This window comes from Corvus moneduloides, chromosome 3 (genome assembly GCF_009650955.1).
Source record: "Corvus moneduloides isolate bCorMon1 chromosome 3, bCorMon1.pri, whole genome shotgun sequence".
Lineage (NCBI taxonomy): Eukaryota > Metazoa > Chordata > Aves > Passeriformes > Corvidae > Corvus > Corvus moneduloides.
Genome location: NC_045478.1, coordinates 33,315,375 through 33,328,807, shown reverse-complemented (window position 1 = coordinate 33,328,807; position 13,433 = coordinate 33,315,375). Strand labels below are relative to the sequence as shown.

General features: G+C 41.0%; 1 protein-coding gene across 4 annotated transcripts in view; it reads right to left on the bottom strand.

Moving 5' to 3' along the window:
* The window catches only part of CD109 (CD109 molecule), a 70,773-nt gene that overhangs the window by 56,956 nt on the left and 384 nt on the right, over positions 1–13,433 (bottom strand). For 3 of the 4 annotated variants that reach the window (XM_032104830.1, XM_032104828.1, XM_032104827.1), the window contains exon 2: positions 13,115–13,275. In XM_032104830.1, the coding sequence (XP_031960721.1) occupies positions 13,115–13,275 (161 nt within the window). Of the gene's footprint in view, positions 1–13,114; positions 13,276–13,433 lie in introns of those variants that run through there. The other variant, XM_032104829.1, reaches the window with a different exon arrangement.

Genomic DNA, 13,433 nt, shown 5'->3' with positions numbered 1-13,433 from the left:
TTATTAATGTCCTTCTTGATCCTGGACCTAAAGGCATTCCAAGATGAAGTCATCACTTGACCTCTGAACTTCAATAAATGTTAGTTTTAGAAGTCAATGTATTCTTTCCTTTGACAGTGGCAAACAGAAGAATCTCAATGAACTGAATACAGGCTGTTCTGACTGTTGCCACACCACTAAAGGAAAAATGCTATCCAGCATGTGCCATCTATTCAAATTATAAACTGGGTTAAACCAAATGACTCACATCCCACAAATTATGTTCGTGGGTAGCACACTGCAATACTTCATTCTGGTATTCAAAAGCTTCAAAGGCATGGGCAGTACTGTGCCTAAGGAACACAGTTCTTTCCACAACGTGTTTATGTTGCTGCTAAACCTGTATTTTTTTTTTTTTTGTATCATCATTCTCTCCACTTGAGAAGCAACCATGCAGTCATTAACTCTTGAGGAACTCCACCGGCCTTTGACGTTTTCCAGACAGAAGTGTCCAGCAAAACACTTTTCTAAGTAGCCAGTGGAGACTGCCCCAATTCACAGTGGCAGGGAGCCCCCACACTTGGCCAAGGTTGCTTGGCACACAGGGCTACAGGACAACTATCAGCTACAGGAGAGGAAATACAAACTCCTGCAGAGTACCTGATCCATAGGCAATGTAAACACCTCTAGGTGCACTGATATATTTATTCCCAACATCTACCCAAACAACCCCATGCCCAAACAACTGCACTAAGATATATGACTTTAGTTGAAGGAAACTTACGGCTTCCTAACTCAGGAGAGGGTAAGTTATTGTTAAGTAGGAAGAATTTTTCTTAGGGAATTATATTTCACTGTAAAAAGAGCAAGATGCACAGTAACTAGCAACAGAAATGGTACCAAGTTACCTCCTGAAATTTCTCTCAGTTATACACTAAAACTCCAACCCTTCTCTTGTTTCTTTCCATGTGTGAAGTAAGGCTGTGCTAAAGCCGGGGTCTATACAACTACAACCCATAACACTGTGTCACCAGAAAAAAAAAAACCAAAAAAACAAACCTTTGTCACTGCTGATAACTGGTTATTAACAAGGAATAGAAACCATTTATCACATGTGTCTGAGTTCTGTATGTATGTATCACATGGTTAAGTTCTGCTACGCTAGCTTTAATGTAACCCACACAGCTAATTACAGCAATGGCTACAGGAGTGACTTCAGTACACTGGGAGACACCAACCACAAATCTGGTATTTGTACCATAGCCCACTCCACGGGGTTTCTATTTCCATCTTTTCCCCACCAGTGCAAACACACTCATACCCACACACTGCAAGGGCAGAGTGACAAGGGGAACAGCTGCACAGTGTCCTGTACAGCATCTTCCAGCTTGCAAAGCAACCTTAACAGGGCAGGCACTTCAAAACTTTTTCATCAGGGTAGTGCCTGCTTGCCTCCACCTGTTTTGAGCACAAGTGGCATGCAAAAACCCAGAAATCTTATGGCAGGTTTCTTTCCTGTTCCCAAGGCTGGGAGATCTAACATCAGGTCTGAGCTGGGTACAGCTGTGATGCAGATGGGGAAGGAGCTGGGGAGGAGGGAGATTTATATCACAGTTGCATTTGTGCAACTCAGAAAGGATTTACCTTCTGAGGCAGTGCTAGGGAGCCACAGCCTCCCTGGCTGCTGTGATAAAGCCCAGAGCGCTAATTCCCAGCCAGTGAAAATCATAAAAGAGGCTCCAGGGCATGAGGTAATCTTCCAATTCATGTCACTACGTAATTATTTTGCCAGGAATTGAGCAGCCTGGGCAGATCTGAAATTCTTTAGCATTGCAGTGGATCCCCCTGTCATGCAAGATTTTCCCATGTTCTCAGAGACTATCAAGCTGCAGTCAATTCCCTGGAGCTCTGCTCAACTACACCTAGGGATGACTTTGGACATGCTCAAGCAAGAGCTATAGGCAAAACGTTTCCTTTATGCCAATGCTGAATAGCGGAAATTCACCAATTTTTCTCATCACTTGATGAATTAAAGTTGTATTTAATCATACAGCAATTTCAGGTTTATAAGGAACTAACCATGGTCCAACAGCTAGCATGCAGCACTGCCCTGCTGCAAGCCCTGCTATCATGCAGCTGACTTTTACCCACACGCAGTGTGTAACACTTCCACATGTGATCAGTCAAGTCTGGTGTCTACTGTCCCCAGAAATGGCAACAGTCTTCTGTCTTCTTCAACACATCCCTGCAAAGAATCCCTTCAGTTATGAAATACAGGTAACTAACTCCAGGCAGAAGAAGTAGGTTTAGAAGGGAGCCCAGAACAGCTAAGCCACCTACATCAAGCACTGCAAACCACAAAACACTTCCTCCTGATTCATTCCATCTGCTCTCTGCAGCAGCAGAATCACCAGCACAAATGCAATGGGACATAGCAAATGGGAACGACCAGGCAAGCGCACAGGTCCCTGTTACAAGAGATTAGTTACTGAAAACTTCCAGCTGGAAACCACAACTTGGTTTTAGGGAGAGACAGGAAAAATTCAGTGGACTGTTCTGGACTAATCTTGAAGACGGTTAAAAAACAAACTACCAAAAATCCCAACAGAAGCCACATGAGCCTTCAAGAAAAAAATCTCTTTCCTCATCATTTGCAAAACCATTTCTTTCACAGAATTCCTAAGGCTTGTACTGTATTTCTTCAATAAATACTGCATTGGAAAAATACATGGAAATACAGTGGAAACAAATGCCACTCTCTCCTGCCTCCTTTTCCTCAGAATCCTTGGCATTTAGGATTTTTCAGTAGAAGAGGAATCAAAGACAGTGTGGGAGTGACATGTCACCAGTATAGATGGCAGGAGGAAATCGTCGTCTTTTTTAAGTATTTTTCTACCCTGCCATTTTTTGTCAGTCTAACAGTATTACTATCGATAAAGCAAATAGAAAAAATTCTATGTAAACACATGCATGTTTTTTTTTAGACTTATGGAGAGCTGCACAAACAATGGTATCTTAAATTCTTCCCACTTCATGGGCCTGACCCAAACACAGAAACTTATGCTACCTCTTCTTGAGATGACACCACTAGGAATACTCATAAATGTTCTAGCTTCCACCCCTAAAAAAGGACAGAGGTTTGAGAAAAATGACTGTATGGCTTGGCACAGTGAACTAGAGCTTGTGCCAATATACATCAGTAAAGTAGCACTTCAGTCTCTCATTTACATAAAGTCAGCACTGACTGTATATTCTAGCTCATGTGGCAGTTACTGCTACAAACAAATTTTCTCACTTACACTTTTCTACCTATGTCTTCAATCCTTCTTAGTAATGTGTGAGAACAGAAAAATTATAACTGGAATCACTTCAGATTGATTTACTGAAACGATTCCACATCTTTGCTCCAGCAGCTGTGTTCATATATCTATCCATGCTTAGGAAATGTTTACAGAAAAACATTTTCTTTGCAGTGGCAAATGAAGTTATTTTCTACTGCTGAATCTATTTCAAAAACTCACATCATATAAATAAAAATTAGTGTTCTTCAATGTCCTTCCAGATTTTTTTTCCTATCCAAAATATATACTCTTTTTGTGGTTTAAAAAAAAAAAAAAAAAAAAAAAAAAGGAAGCAGTAATGCCAAGGCCTAAGCTGTCCAGGAAGTAAAAAACACTTATTCTTCAAAGAAGAATCAACCTGCAAATCTATTGAGTTCGCAGTTTGCTTTAAATACATTATATTCCTCATCTATCATGCTAAATCTATCACCCAAATTAGCACTGATTAGCTATGCAAATAGCCCAAATACAGAGCTTGAGCCACTGCTGTTAAGTTATGGCTCAGTTTGGCCCAGATGACAGACGGAGGGGCAATACAGCACTCAAACACGGAATAGGGATTGCCAGGGGACGTCAGCATTCAGGCTGACATCCAAAGCCAAATGAGGCCAACAGGCCTGTAGCAAAGAGGTATTAACTTGCTCCAAAAAGCCTCCTAAGGCCTGTCTGCCAGCACTACAGACATTTCCCTCCACAGCCGCTTCCCACCCTCCTATTTCCTCCACCCCTGGAGGCTAAAAGCACTCCGAAATTGTAAAGGGGGAGAGAGAGGGGCAAGGTAGCCGTGCTGCCTATGGAGAAAGATGTAAAGGGACAGGAGGAATAATCTAAACTGGACCAAAGTTTATCACCTGAGGGCCTGGTCAAGCGACTGGGCATCACAGCCCTAGAAGACAGAAGAAAAGCAGAAGAGGCGCTGTCCTTCCTCTTCTCTGCCCCCTGACCACAGCATTCTCTGTGTCTTTCCACCTTACAGGGCAAAGGAGTCATGGTACCCCCCTGCTTGTCCCTTCTACTGATTCAGCCATTTTTCTCTTGTCAGCACTGTCAGATCTACCCTTGAGGAAAACCACCATCTCCCACCCTCTCAGACCAACAGATACTGCCTATGGCTGGGCACCTCTTCCCTTGCCCTGCCACATCCATGATCCCTTCCCCAAGCAAGTAGCATGTTTCCTGATAACTGGCCCTTTTTAAACCTAAAGCACAATTCAGACATGTGATTCTTCAGTCAATCTTCTAAAGTCAACCAACCAACTCCATGGGTTATACTATTATTACCACTTTCAGCTGAGTAGACAGAGACCAGCCAGTTGCAAGAACACGGTATTTAGAAAACATTCTCTGGTTTATCCAAGACACTGCACACTGGGTAGGAAAACAGAACAGCTTCATATTTGCAAAACTAAATAATCTTTGTAATCAGAGACCTTCTGAGAGCTATCCAGGCACTACCATTGCTTAAACTCAAGTACAGCCTCTTTTCAACTTTTTCCCAAGACAAACCTAAGAGCCGTCCATGGACTTCTAGTCATGCATATGACATTACCACTGCCTACCACACCGTAACAACTATACTGCCATGAATAAATTCACAGCTGTTAGGAAGGCAATTCTTGGATACTACACAGGAAACGTTCTTGATATCAGATCCAGTCTATGAAACTATACAGACAATTCAGAATAATCTCAGACTTAAGCCTTTTACACAACTAAATGTGAAATACATTTCATCCCCTTGGTGACTATATACAAACACACAGGCATCTGCACATCCTGCTTTCAAGGCACTACTGGTCACCATTACTATCCACTCTGATGTCCATGAAATAAACACAGACAAAGCCACTATTAAGGCAATTTAAAGCACCTGCAGTTTTTATTCCAACTTAAAACACAGGAAAATCACATTAAGACAAAATATGGCTAAGCCTGTACATGCTACACATTTAGCAGTATTAGTACTACCCTCATCACATCAACTGCTGTAATTGGAGCAAAATTTCAAAGTCAAGTCACTTCTCAAACTCATTCACTGCAAATAATGCATTCAGAATCTATTGAAATTTCTGCTTAGAGGGAGTGAAAGAAAGAGGTTTGTTTTCATATTGGTTTTCTTCCATTTTCTGGAACACATTCAAAAGTTAGTGATGACAAAGCCACATAACTTTCTTGAGGCAACAAAATTATTTGAATATATAAAGGTATTACCAGAGACTTCCTTCATCAGTAAATAAAGGCAATATAAATCCCTAACCATACAAAATAAGCACCTGGACCTCACAGCTATACCTCCAGGAAGCTGAAAAAGTGGTCTGTCACTATAACCATGTTTTCTATGCACATACTTACTTAGACTGCAGTGAATGTAGGTGAACCAGCATCACCTCTTGACACTTGCTATTCAGTCTCTGCTGACAGGATCTCAACTCTGCCTTCACAAACAGGCAGTCATGGATAGCACAGCATGGAAACCAGCAACACTGCCAGCGCTGACAGACATGAGGGTCTCATGAAAAGAGAGGTTGCCTCTGTATAACTGGAAACTCCTGAATTTCCCAACTGCTTGCTGCCTCCGCAGGTACTTCTATAACTCAGTACTTCAGCTTGGATCTCCTTCTAACTAGACACCACTAAGGACATCACCTTAGACCCATCTACTGTTAGCTCCCACTCTTTTCTCTTTGAAGCTACTTTTAATGTACCTAATAGTACATAACAGGTGTATAGCACACTTCTCTTGATACTTCACCCCAGTTCCTCCCATCTCTCCTCAGATGCTTTCCAGAATGCATAAGAGACTCCCAGGGTCAAACCAAAGTCTGTCTGGCTTAAGGTCCCATTTCCAGCAATGGTCAAGCGTGGATACAAATATGCAGCTAGCAAGAATCTTTCTTGCTTCTTTCCAGTCCTGTGAGATATTTTTCTCTCTCACAGAAGATATTAGTAGAGTTCTATGAGCTATGAACACCTGCAACCTTGCAAAGCTTTGTTTACGGTACAGTAGGAAAATATTTTGACAATGGATGTTTTAGGATTTTAGCCAATCACCCCAAGGGGTGGCTGATCCTTTGACCAATTAGACTATGAAGAAAAAGGTCCATAAAAGAGTTGTAAAATAATTAAATAAAGGAATCTTCCTGCACATTGCCTGCCTGCTGGATCTCTCTTCTCCTCCCTACCACCGCGGGATACCACGACAGTCAAGGACAGACATCTGAAGAGCGTAAAAACCAAACAAGTACACAGTGACCCTTCCTGGGTACTCTTCCCAGCCTATGCAATGTGTGTGTCTTTATACTGGGCCAACCCTTCATGGACTTTTGTCTTGTAAATTTGTGCAATTGTGTTTTCCATCCACAACAACTGGGACATGGAGTTCCACAATTTATTTTCATCTCACGTGAAAGCCCATCTTCTTCTGTCAGGTTTGAACTTGTCTCCTGAGAGATCTCCGATCCTTCCCTCTGCTTTCCCTGGCATTTCTCCAGTTGGTTCACAGGCTCGATGATGAGTGCCAAAAATCAAGCACAGCATTCCTCACGATGCCTAATTAGGCTGTGAAGATTACTAGAATAATTTCTCATAGCTTACAGAAAATACTTCTGTGTATACCTTTGAGTACAATATTCACCTTCTTTTTTGAGCACCACAGTATTATTTACAAGCCTTCACCTTCTGTTACCTTTAAACCACCACCCCCCCTATACACACATCCCCTTTCCTGCAGGACTGCTCCTGCACCTTGTTCCCCATCCAATAAATGCATGTTCTTTTATTTGTCAACAAAAGCAGAATTATGCACTAGTTCTAGTGATCACACTCCAGTTTTTCCCCTAATCATTTCTGGTATTGCCAAAATGCATTCAAAATCTAATCCTTTCTCCCAGTGTCCTTACCACCCCTTCACTAACCTAATAAATATTCTCCCTTTTTAATTCATATCAGTCATACTGAACAATACAGTTTCAGGGCAACTCACTTCCTGTTTGAGAGTGAGCCACTTAGACTTACTTGAAGACTATTTTCCATCCAGCCACAAACATATTAAATAAGAATTTCATGCTGTCCCTGCCTCCCCAGCTGGCTTGTCAGAGTGCCAGGCCAGACTATCAAAAGCCTTAGTAAAATCAAAATCTAACAAAATCCTGCTTCTTCTCCACGTACAACCTTTGCCAACCCATGGTGCAATACATTTTATTTGCAGGTTTTCAATCTTCCAGAACCTCTCTGTTCACTCACGCTCTCAAAACTTCACTAGCAGATTTAAAATTATTTCAGTCAATTCCCCAAATATTCTACAAGTAATTTTATCAGGCCTAAACACCTACTTTACCAAAGTACTCTTAAAACTGTTCCTCCCCTTCTGTTATTTTAATTCTTAAGCCTTTTCCATGACAGTTGATCTTCTTAGTGAAGCCTGAAAACTTACTGCCTCTCAGCATCATTAATCATCAGAGTAGCAAGCCACAGAAGTAGCAACCGTTCTCATAAGAGTAGCAAGCCACACCCTTTGCTAGCTTTGTTGCTACCAGTTTGTTATTTAAAAACCCTGCCTTACTATCCTTCACATGATTTCATACTGTAGGTTTGGCCTTACCAGTTTTGTTCTTAATTACCCATGTTACTTCTTTAAGTTCCTTTGTAAACTGATTTCATTTACAGTTTCTACATACGGTTTTCCTTCTTTCTGTTGTTTTTTTGGCCAGTTTAGATCATGTTTAGTTACTTCATTTCTTTCCTTTCTGCTCTGTTAATGTGTACTTATCCTTTTAGTATGAATCCCTCAGGAATTTTCACCCTTTGCTTCTCTTGTTTCTGACAGCATGTTACCTACCAATTCCTGTTATTAATAGTCATCACTTCTTTTTTCCCTAATTCACAGCCTTTAGTTTGCTCTTCTCTCTCCTCCCTTTACTAAAAGCTGCAAAGCCCCTCCAGTTCACAGTAGCAACAGGGAATCGCACACTAGGACACATATTCCCTCGTCTGTATGAGTTGCCCCACTGTCTCCATTTCTATTTTATCCTACCCTTCTGAAGGTACTGTGAAACAGCCTGTAGTGCTCAATCTGCCACACCCTCCCTGGCTGGGTCTCGACAAAGAACATGGTGACCAGAAAAGCCTCATGTACCAACACGTAAGCCTTGAGTAACAGAAGGACTCTTTCCCTCAAATCTCAAACAGCATCCAAACAATAAAAAAAGCTCAAGTACTGGGTGGGATCACTACTCCTATATTTCTGCAAACAATTAATGGGCCTGTCAGCAGGATGGATTCAACAACAGGCACAGAAACCTGTTGGGTTTTGTTATGTTCTTGGGTTTGTTTTGTTCTTTTATGTACTCCAGCAATCTGAAAGCCCATAAGAGAGCACCTTGTTCTCTACTACCTGAGTCATCTCTGGGTCCAGCCCCAACACCTCCTTCCCAAAAAGTTTTCCTTCATTCTGATTTTGCATAGGTTACGTGCATGTGCTGACTATTTAACAACTTATTTTTCAGGAGGCACAGCTACACATACTTTTGGATATGGAGGTTATGGATGCAAGATCACTGCTGCAACTCCTACTCTCTCACTGTTTGGCTTTTTAGGCATTGATGAAAAATTAGGCAGAAAGGAAATGTTCCACTAAACTGCCAGCAAAACCCTTCACCCCACAGATTATCAGCACAGACAGCACAGTCCCCAATAACTAAGTTTATCCTGACATAAGGTGCAGAGACAACTCAAGGTTACTAACAGGGATTGGCGGTTTTAGGCCATTCATTCCCATTTAGGTGTTACTTTACAACTTACTATTCCTAGCGTTTCTCACTGTTTCTCACACTGACATGGTCAGAATTATATTATTAAGTGTGTAAAACATGCCTTCTGGTAAAAGGAGATTTTCCATTGTCTATATGGAGGATCCCTACATGTCTGAGCTTGACAAACATTCTCAATATCATGCTTCATAAATCCTAGCTGAGTATTTACCATGCTCTAGCTCAGTAACCTCTGTTAACAAGTAAACGTACTCCTCTCCAGAAATACAGAAAAGCAGCATAAATTAATTAACACGTACAAGTAATTTACAAACTGTGCACGTTGCTGTAAACCAAATTCTTCAGTAAGTTCACATAATTTTCACTCAGCATGCCTTAAATACATTACATTGTACCTTAAATACCAAAAAGCTCTAACTAATTAATCTTATTCTTTAGGATTAAAAACATTCACACTGTTGGGCAAGTGATGACACCTCACCACACGTGAAAGCTTTTATGAAAACAAGTTTTGTTTTCCAACTTATATGCTACTTATTCTTTCCAAACCATTCTAGCACCAACACCGAAAATACTTTTCAGAACCTCTCGCAATTAAGGTATAAATAAGGTTGCTCATACACTAACACACACGGCAATGTCTGGGTAGCAAACCCTGTAAGAAAACACCTCCTGCCAATTCATACTACATCTTTATTGTTAATGACTGGATAAATATGCATGGCAAGAGTCACCCTTCACTGCAATCACTATAGATCAAGCTATTCATGCAGGGAATTTAACTTATCCATCTGCTATCACCATAATTTCTTTTTTGCTATTGTTGACACAGAAAACCCAAGAGCTCCAATTGCACACCAGCCATCGTTACCCTCCTTTTCAATCAGGGCGAGGATCTTTCTGATACCGCATCTCCACAGAAAGTGTGTCAAGGCTTGGTACAGCGCACACAAACAGCTTCAGTTAGTGCTTTGTGTTCTCCTGGAGTCTGCTCTAGGCAATGGAAACCTGTTATCTCCCGGTGACGCATTCTTTTTTTTGGATTATGCTTGCTCACACAAAGTTTACCTGTAGCAGCAACCTCCCCCTTGCAAACATTTAGTTGGTTTGTTTTCACTATATTAAATGTAATTAACTTAACATCTGTACCAAAATATTGGTCCTAAACAATCTCCTTTTCTATACGGTACATTTGGATTCTGGAATACCGAGCCAAGCTCAAAATATCTTTAAATGTATGTGCATGCACACTTTCTCCTTCACTCCAAATATCCTCTAGCCAGTTATTAATATTTATTTTCCCTTTGTTATATAAAAAGCACAATAGTGATGGGAACCAACCTCCAATGCTGAAGTGTTCCTCTAACAATTTCCCAAGAATCACTCAGATATAAAAATTTCACTTCCAGCAATATTAGAACAGTAAATGTTTTATCAACCATCAGAGGGCAAACACTCTATTTCTTATAAAAAGCAAGAATTATATTATAGAAATTAAAAACATCCATGCCTCTAATACAACAAGGTCTTCTCATGGAGCTAACTCAGAAACTTAGACCAGTATATGCATCATATTGAGCCACTGGCTAGAGAACCGGGCTGAATCATTAATTTAAGGCAACTGCAGAAGCATTTGCCAGACAGGTATGTAATACTTCTTACACTTAGGTACTTGAATGAACTTGGCCTGCCAGATTAAACATCCCTAATAAAAACTGTGTCCTCAGCCTGTCCTATGTCTCCAGCATCCGATTTCCAATTCAGTTCCATCAGCACAAACATTTGCACATCGAACCAGGGAATCTGTCTGCCTAAAAAAACATCCAAACAAAATAAAAACTTTATTTTTCAGTCAGATCAGTTTCTCAGAGCAGTTAATCCCCTGCTTTTGCTGTCACCATGCAAGGAAAACTACAGAGCATAATTGAGCCAGGTTAGGCAACAGTGCCACTGAATGTGCAGCCTAACCTAGGTAGGTATTCAGTGACAGATAAAGCAACATTTTCTGGGCACTAATATATGCAGCAATTATGTAATTTAAAGAAGATTTTGTGTGCCTGGAGATATGCTTGGGTTTTTTCCTTCAACTGCAACAGCTGGCTTGAAAGGCTTTAACAAGCCATAATAGTCACAGCCTAAGCTCAGCTGTAACAATACCACTTCATACTTTATTTTAAGATTGTTGTGTTCTTCAATGAAAAATTTGAAGATTTATGTTCTTATTCTGACAAGCTGCTTTTGCTTCTCTCTGACAATTTGCTTTCGCTCTGAGTCAGAACTGATCCACACCTGTAGCACCTTTGGATACACGTCTTCAAGCCCACATCCTCTTTTACAGGGCAGTTCCCTTGCTCCTAGCCCTTAACAGTTTTGCTTACATATTAGTTCACAGAAAACAAATGACTAACAGATTATATAACCTGACTAGAAAAGAATTGATGGCCACATACTAAATGTTAAGAATTTTGCAAGAGGAAATACACGGTATGCTCAGCATTCTCTTCTGTTTCACTTACCAAGTAAAAAAGAATTGAAAAATTAAAGATATATTTAAAAGACAGGAAAGTATTAGAAGTTAGTAATGCACTATAGCACATTTGTCCTTTTTCCTCACTGTATCCAGTCTGATACAGTATCATATCTGTTCCTGATAACCCACCATTCACTCTGACTTCAGCAGCTCCCAGTGTCAAGTACTATTCTGTGTGCTCAGAAGATAGAGACAGCCACACACTTTCAGAAGCTTGGAATTAGCAGTTGCTTGTCTGGCTTTTAATGTTGAGAAGGACAAAAACAGACAGGTTGAAACTCATGCAAGGCTCACTGAATTCTATGTCAAAGCAGAACAGAAGCAGGAAATAACAGCCAGTATAGTTAGTGGAAGAAAAGGAGAAGGCAATTTATTTTCTTTTTAAAACTTTGGCTTTCAAAAGAAAACAGCAAAAGTTAGTTGGTTTAGATTTGTTTTGGTTCTCTATCAAAATTTTTTGATCTGCTCAAATGCACTCCATCACGCCCAAAGCCTCAATCTCCTCTACAGGCTGTGAAGGCTTTGAAATGAAGGTGTGATGCTTCCAACTAAGGCATCTACATTAAGACATTAATAGAAGAATTACACAAGCAGTAAAGAAAGTGTCTTATAGCAGGGTAGATTTTTCAGTACCTCATGCTGCCCTCAGACTTGCTACTTTTAACAAATAAAAAGCAAGAGTTTAGATGTCATTTTTATTGCCTCATACTAAGAGCAGTGTGAAAGCTGGACTATCCATACAAAATATTTTCTTTCTCATGACGACAAATCTCAGGCAGGACATCAGTATGCTTCTGCTGCCAGCTACCTTTCTGAAAAGGAACATTGGCCAGGATATCTTAGCACTTCAGAACTCCCACCACATCCACTACCCCTGCTTGGTGGCATAGAGTAAATCAGTCTCTTCTCAGGTCTACTTATCTTCAATTCCCAACCTCTCCACGATTCAATTCCTGATCCTTAAAAATGCCTGTTTCTTCAAATGCATAGAGCTTCCAAGTGTCTGGCAGAGTCATCTTCACTTTCCTATGGTCCTCAGGTTGTTTTTTTCTTACGGCATGAAGAAGCAGCTCCAGTTGCTGTATTACCTTGTTTTTTCCACCCATTCCATTCTTCCACATGCTTCCACTTCGCACCTTAACAAGTTACCAGTAAGCAACTCTTCCTCTACTACTAAAGTGGCCCCACTACACTGACCAGAGTACTTGCTGGTACCTCAGAAATCCCACATCCATCCCACTTTGCTACTATACCATGATTTTCAGAATTTACTGAGAGTTAGCACACCGAGGCAATCACTCATATCCAGCTCAGTTGCCCAACTCCAAACAGAGCCAGCAGTGTGCAAGGCTGTTTTCCCACAGCGACTCCTACTCGGTAAAATAAATTCCCTATTTTAGTACCATTTAGAAGCTGTGATATTTTGGGAGGAAGAAAACATTTCTGTGAGAAGGCAAACTGAAAAACTTCCAAACCAAGTCCATTCTTTTTCTTACCTTTCTCGAAGACCATTTCCCTGCTCAAGATAGTCTCGTTATCTCTGATCACTTCTCCCTTTACGGTGACCTGTGCTGGGCTGTCCGGCAGCAGAGCTACCCCAACAGTAAGGTTTGCTCCAGGCCTGATGTTCCAGGGAACTGCCACAAGGAACGTAGGTCTGGAAAGTCCAAACAGGCAGAGGGAGAAAGGGCAGGGAGTGAAACACACTCTCAAAAAAAGTAAGCGCGTCCACGTAAAGACATACGACACATGTCACCAAGGTCCTCTGCTGCTCTCCGCTACGGAGGCTGGAGGTGATGCTCACCCCCGCGTGCT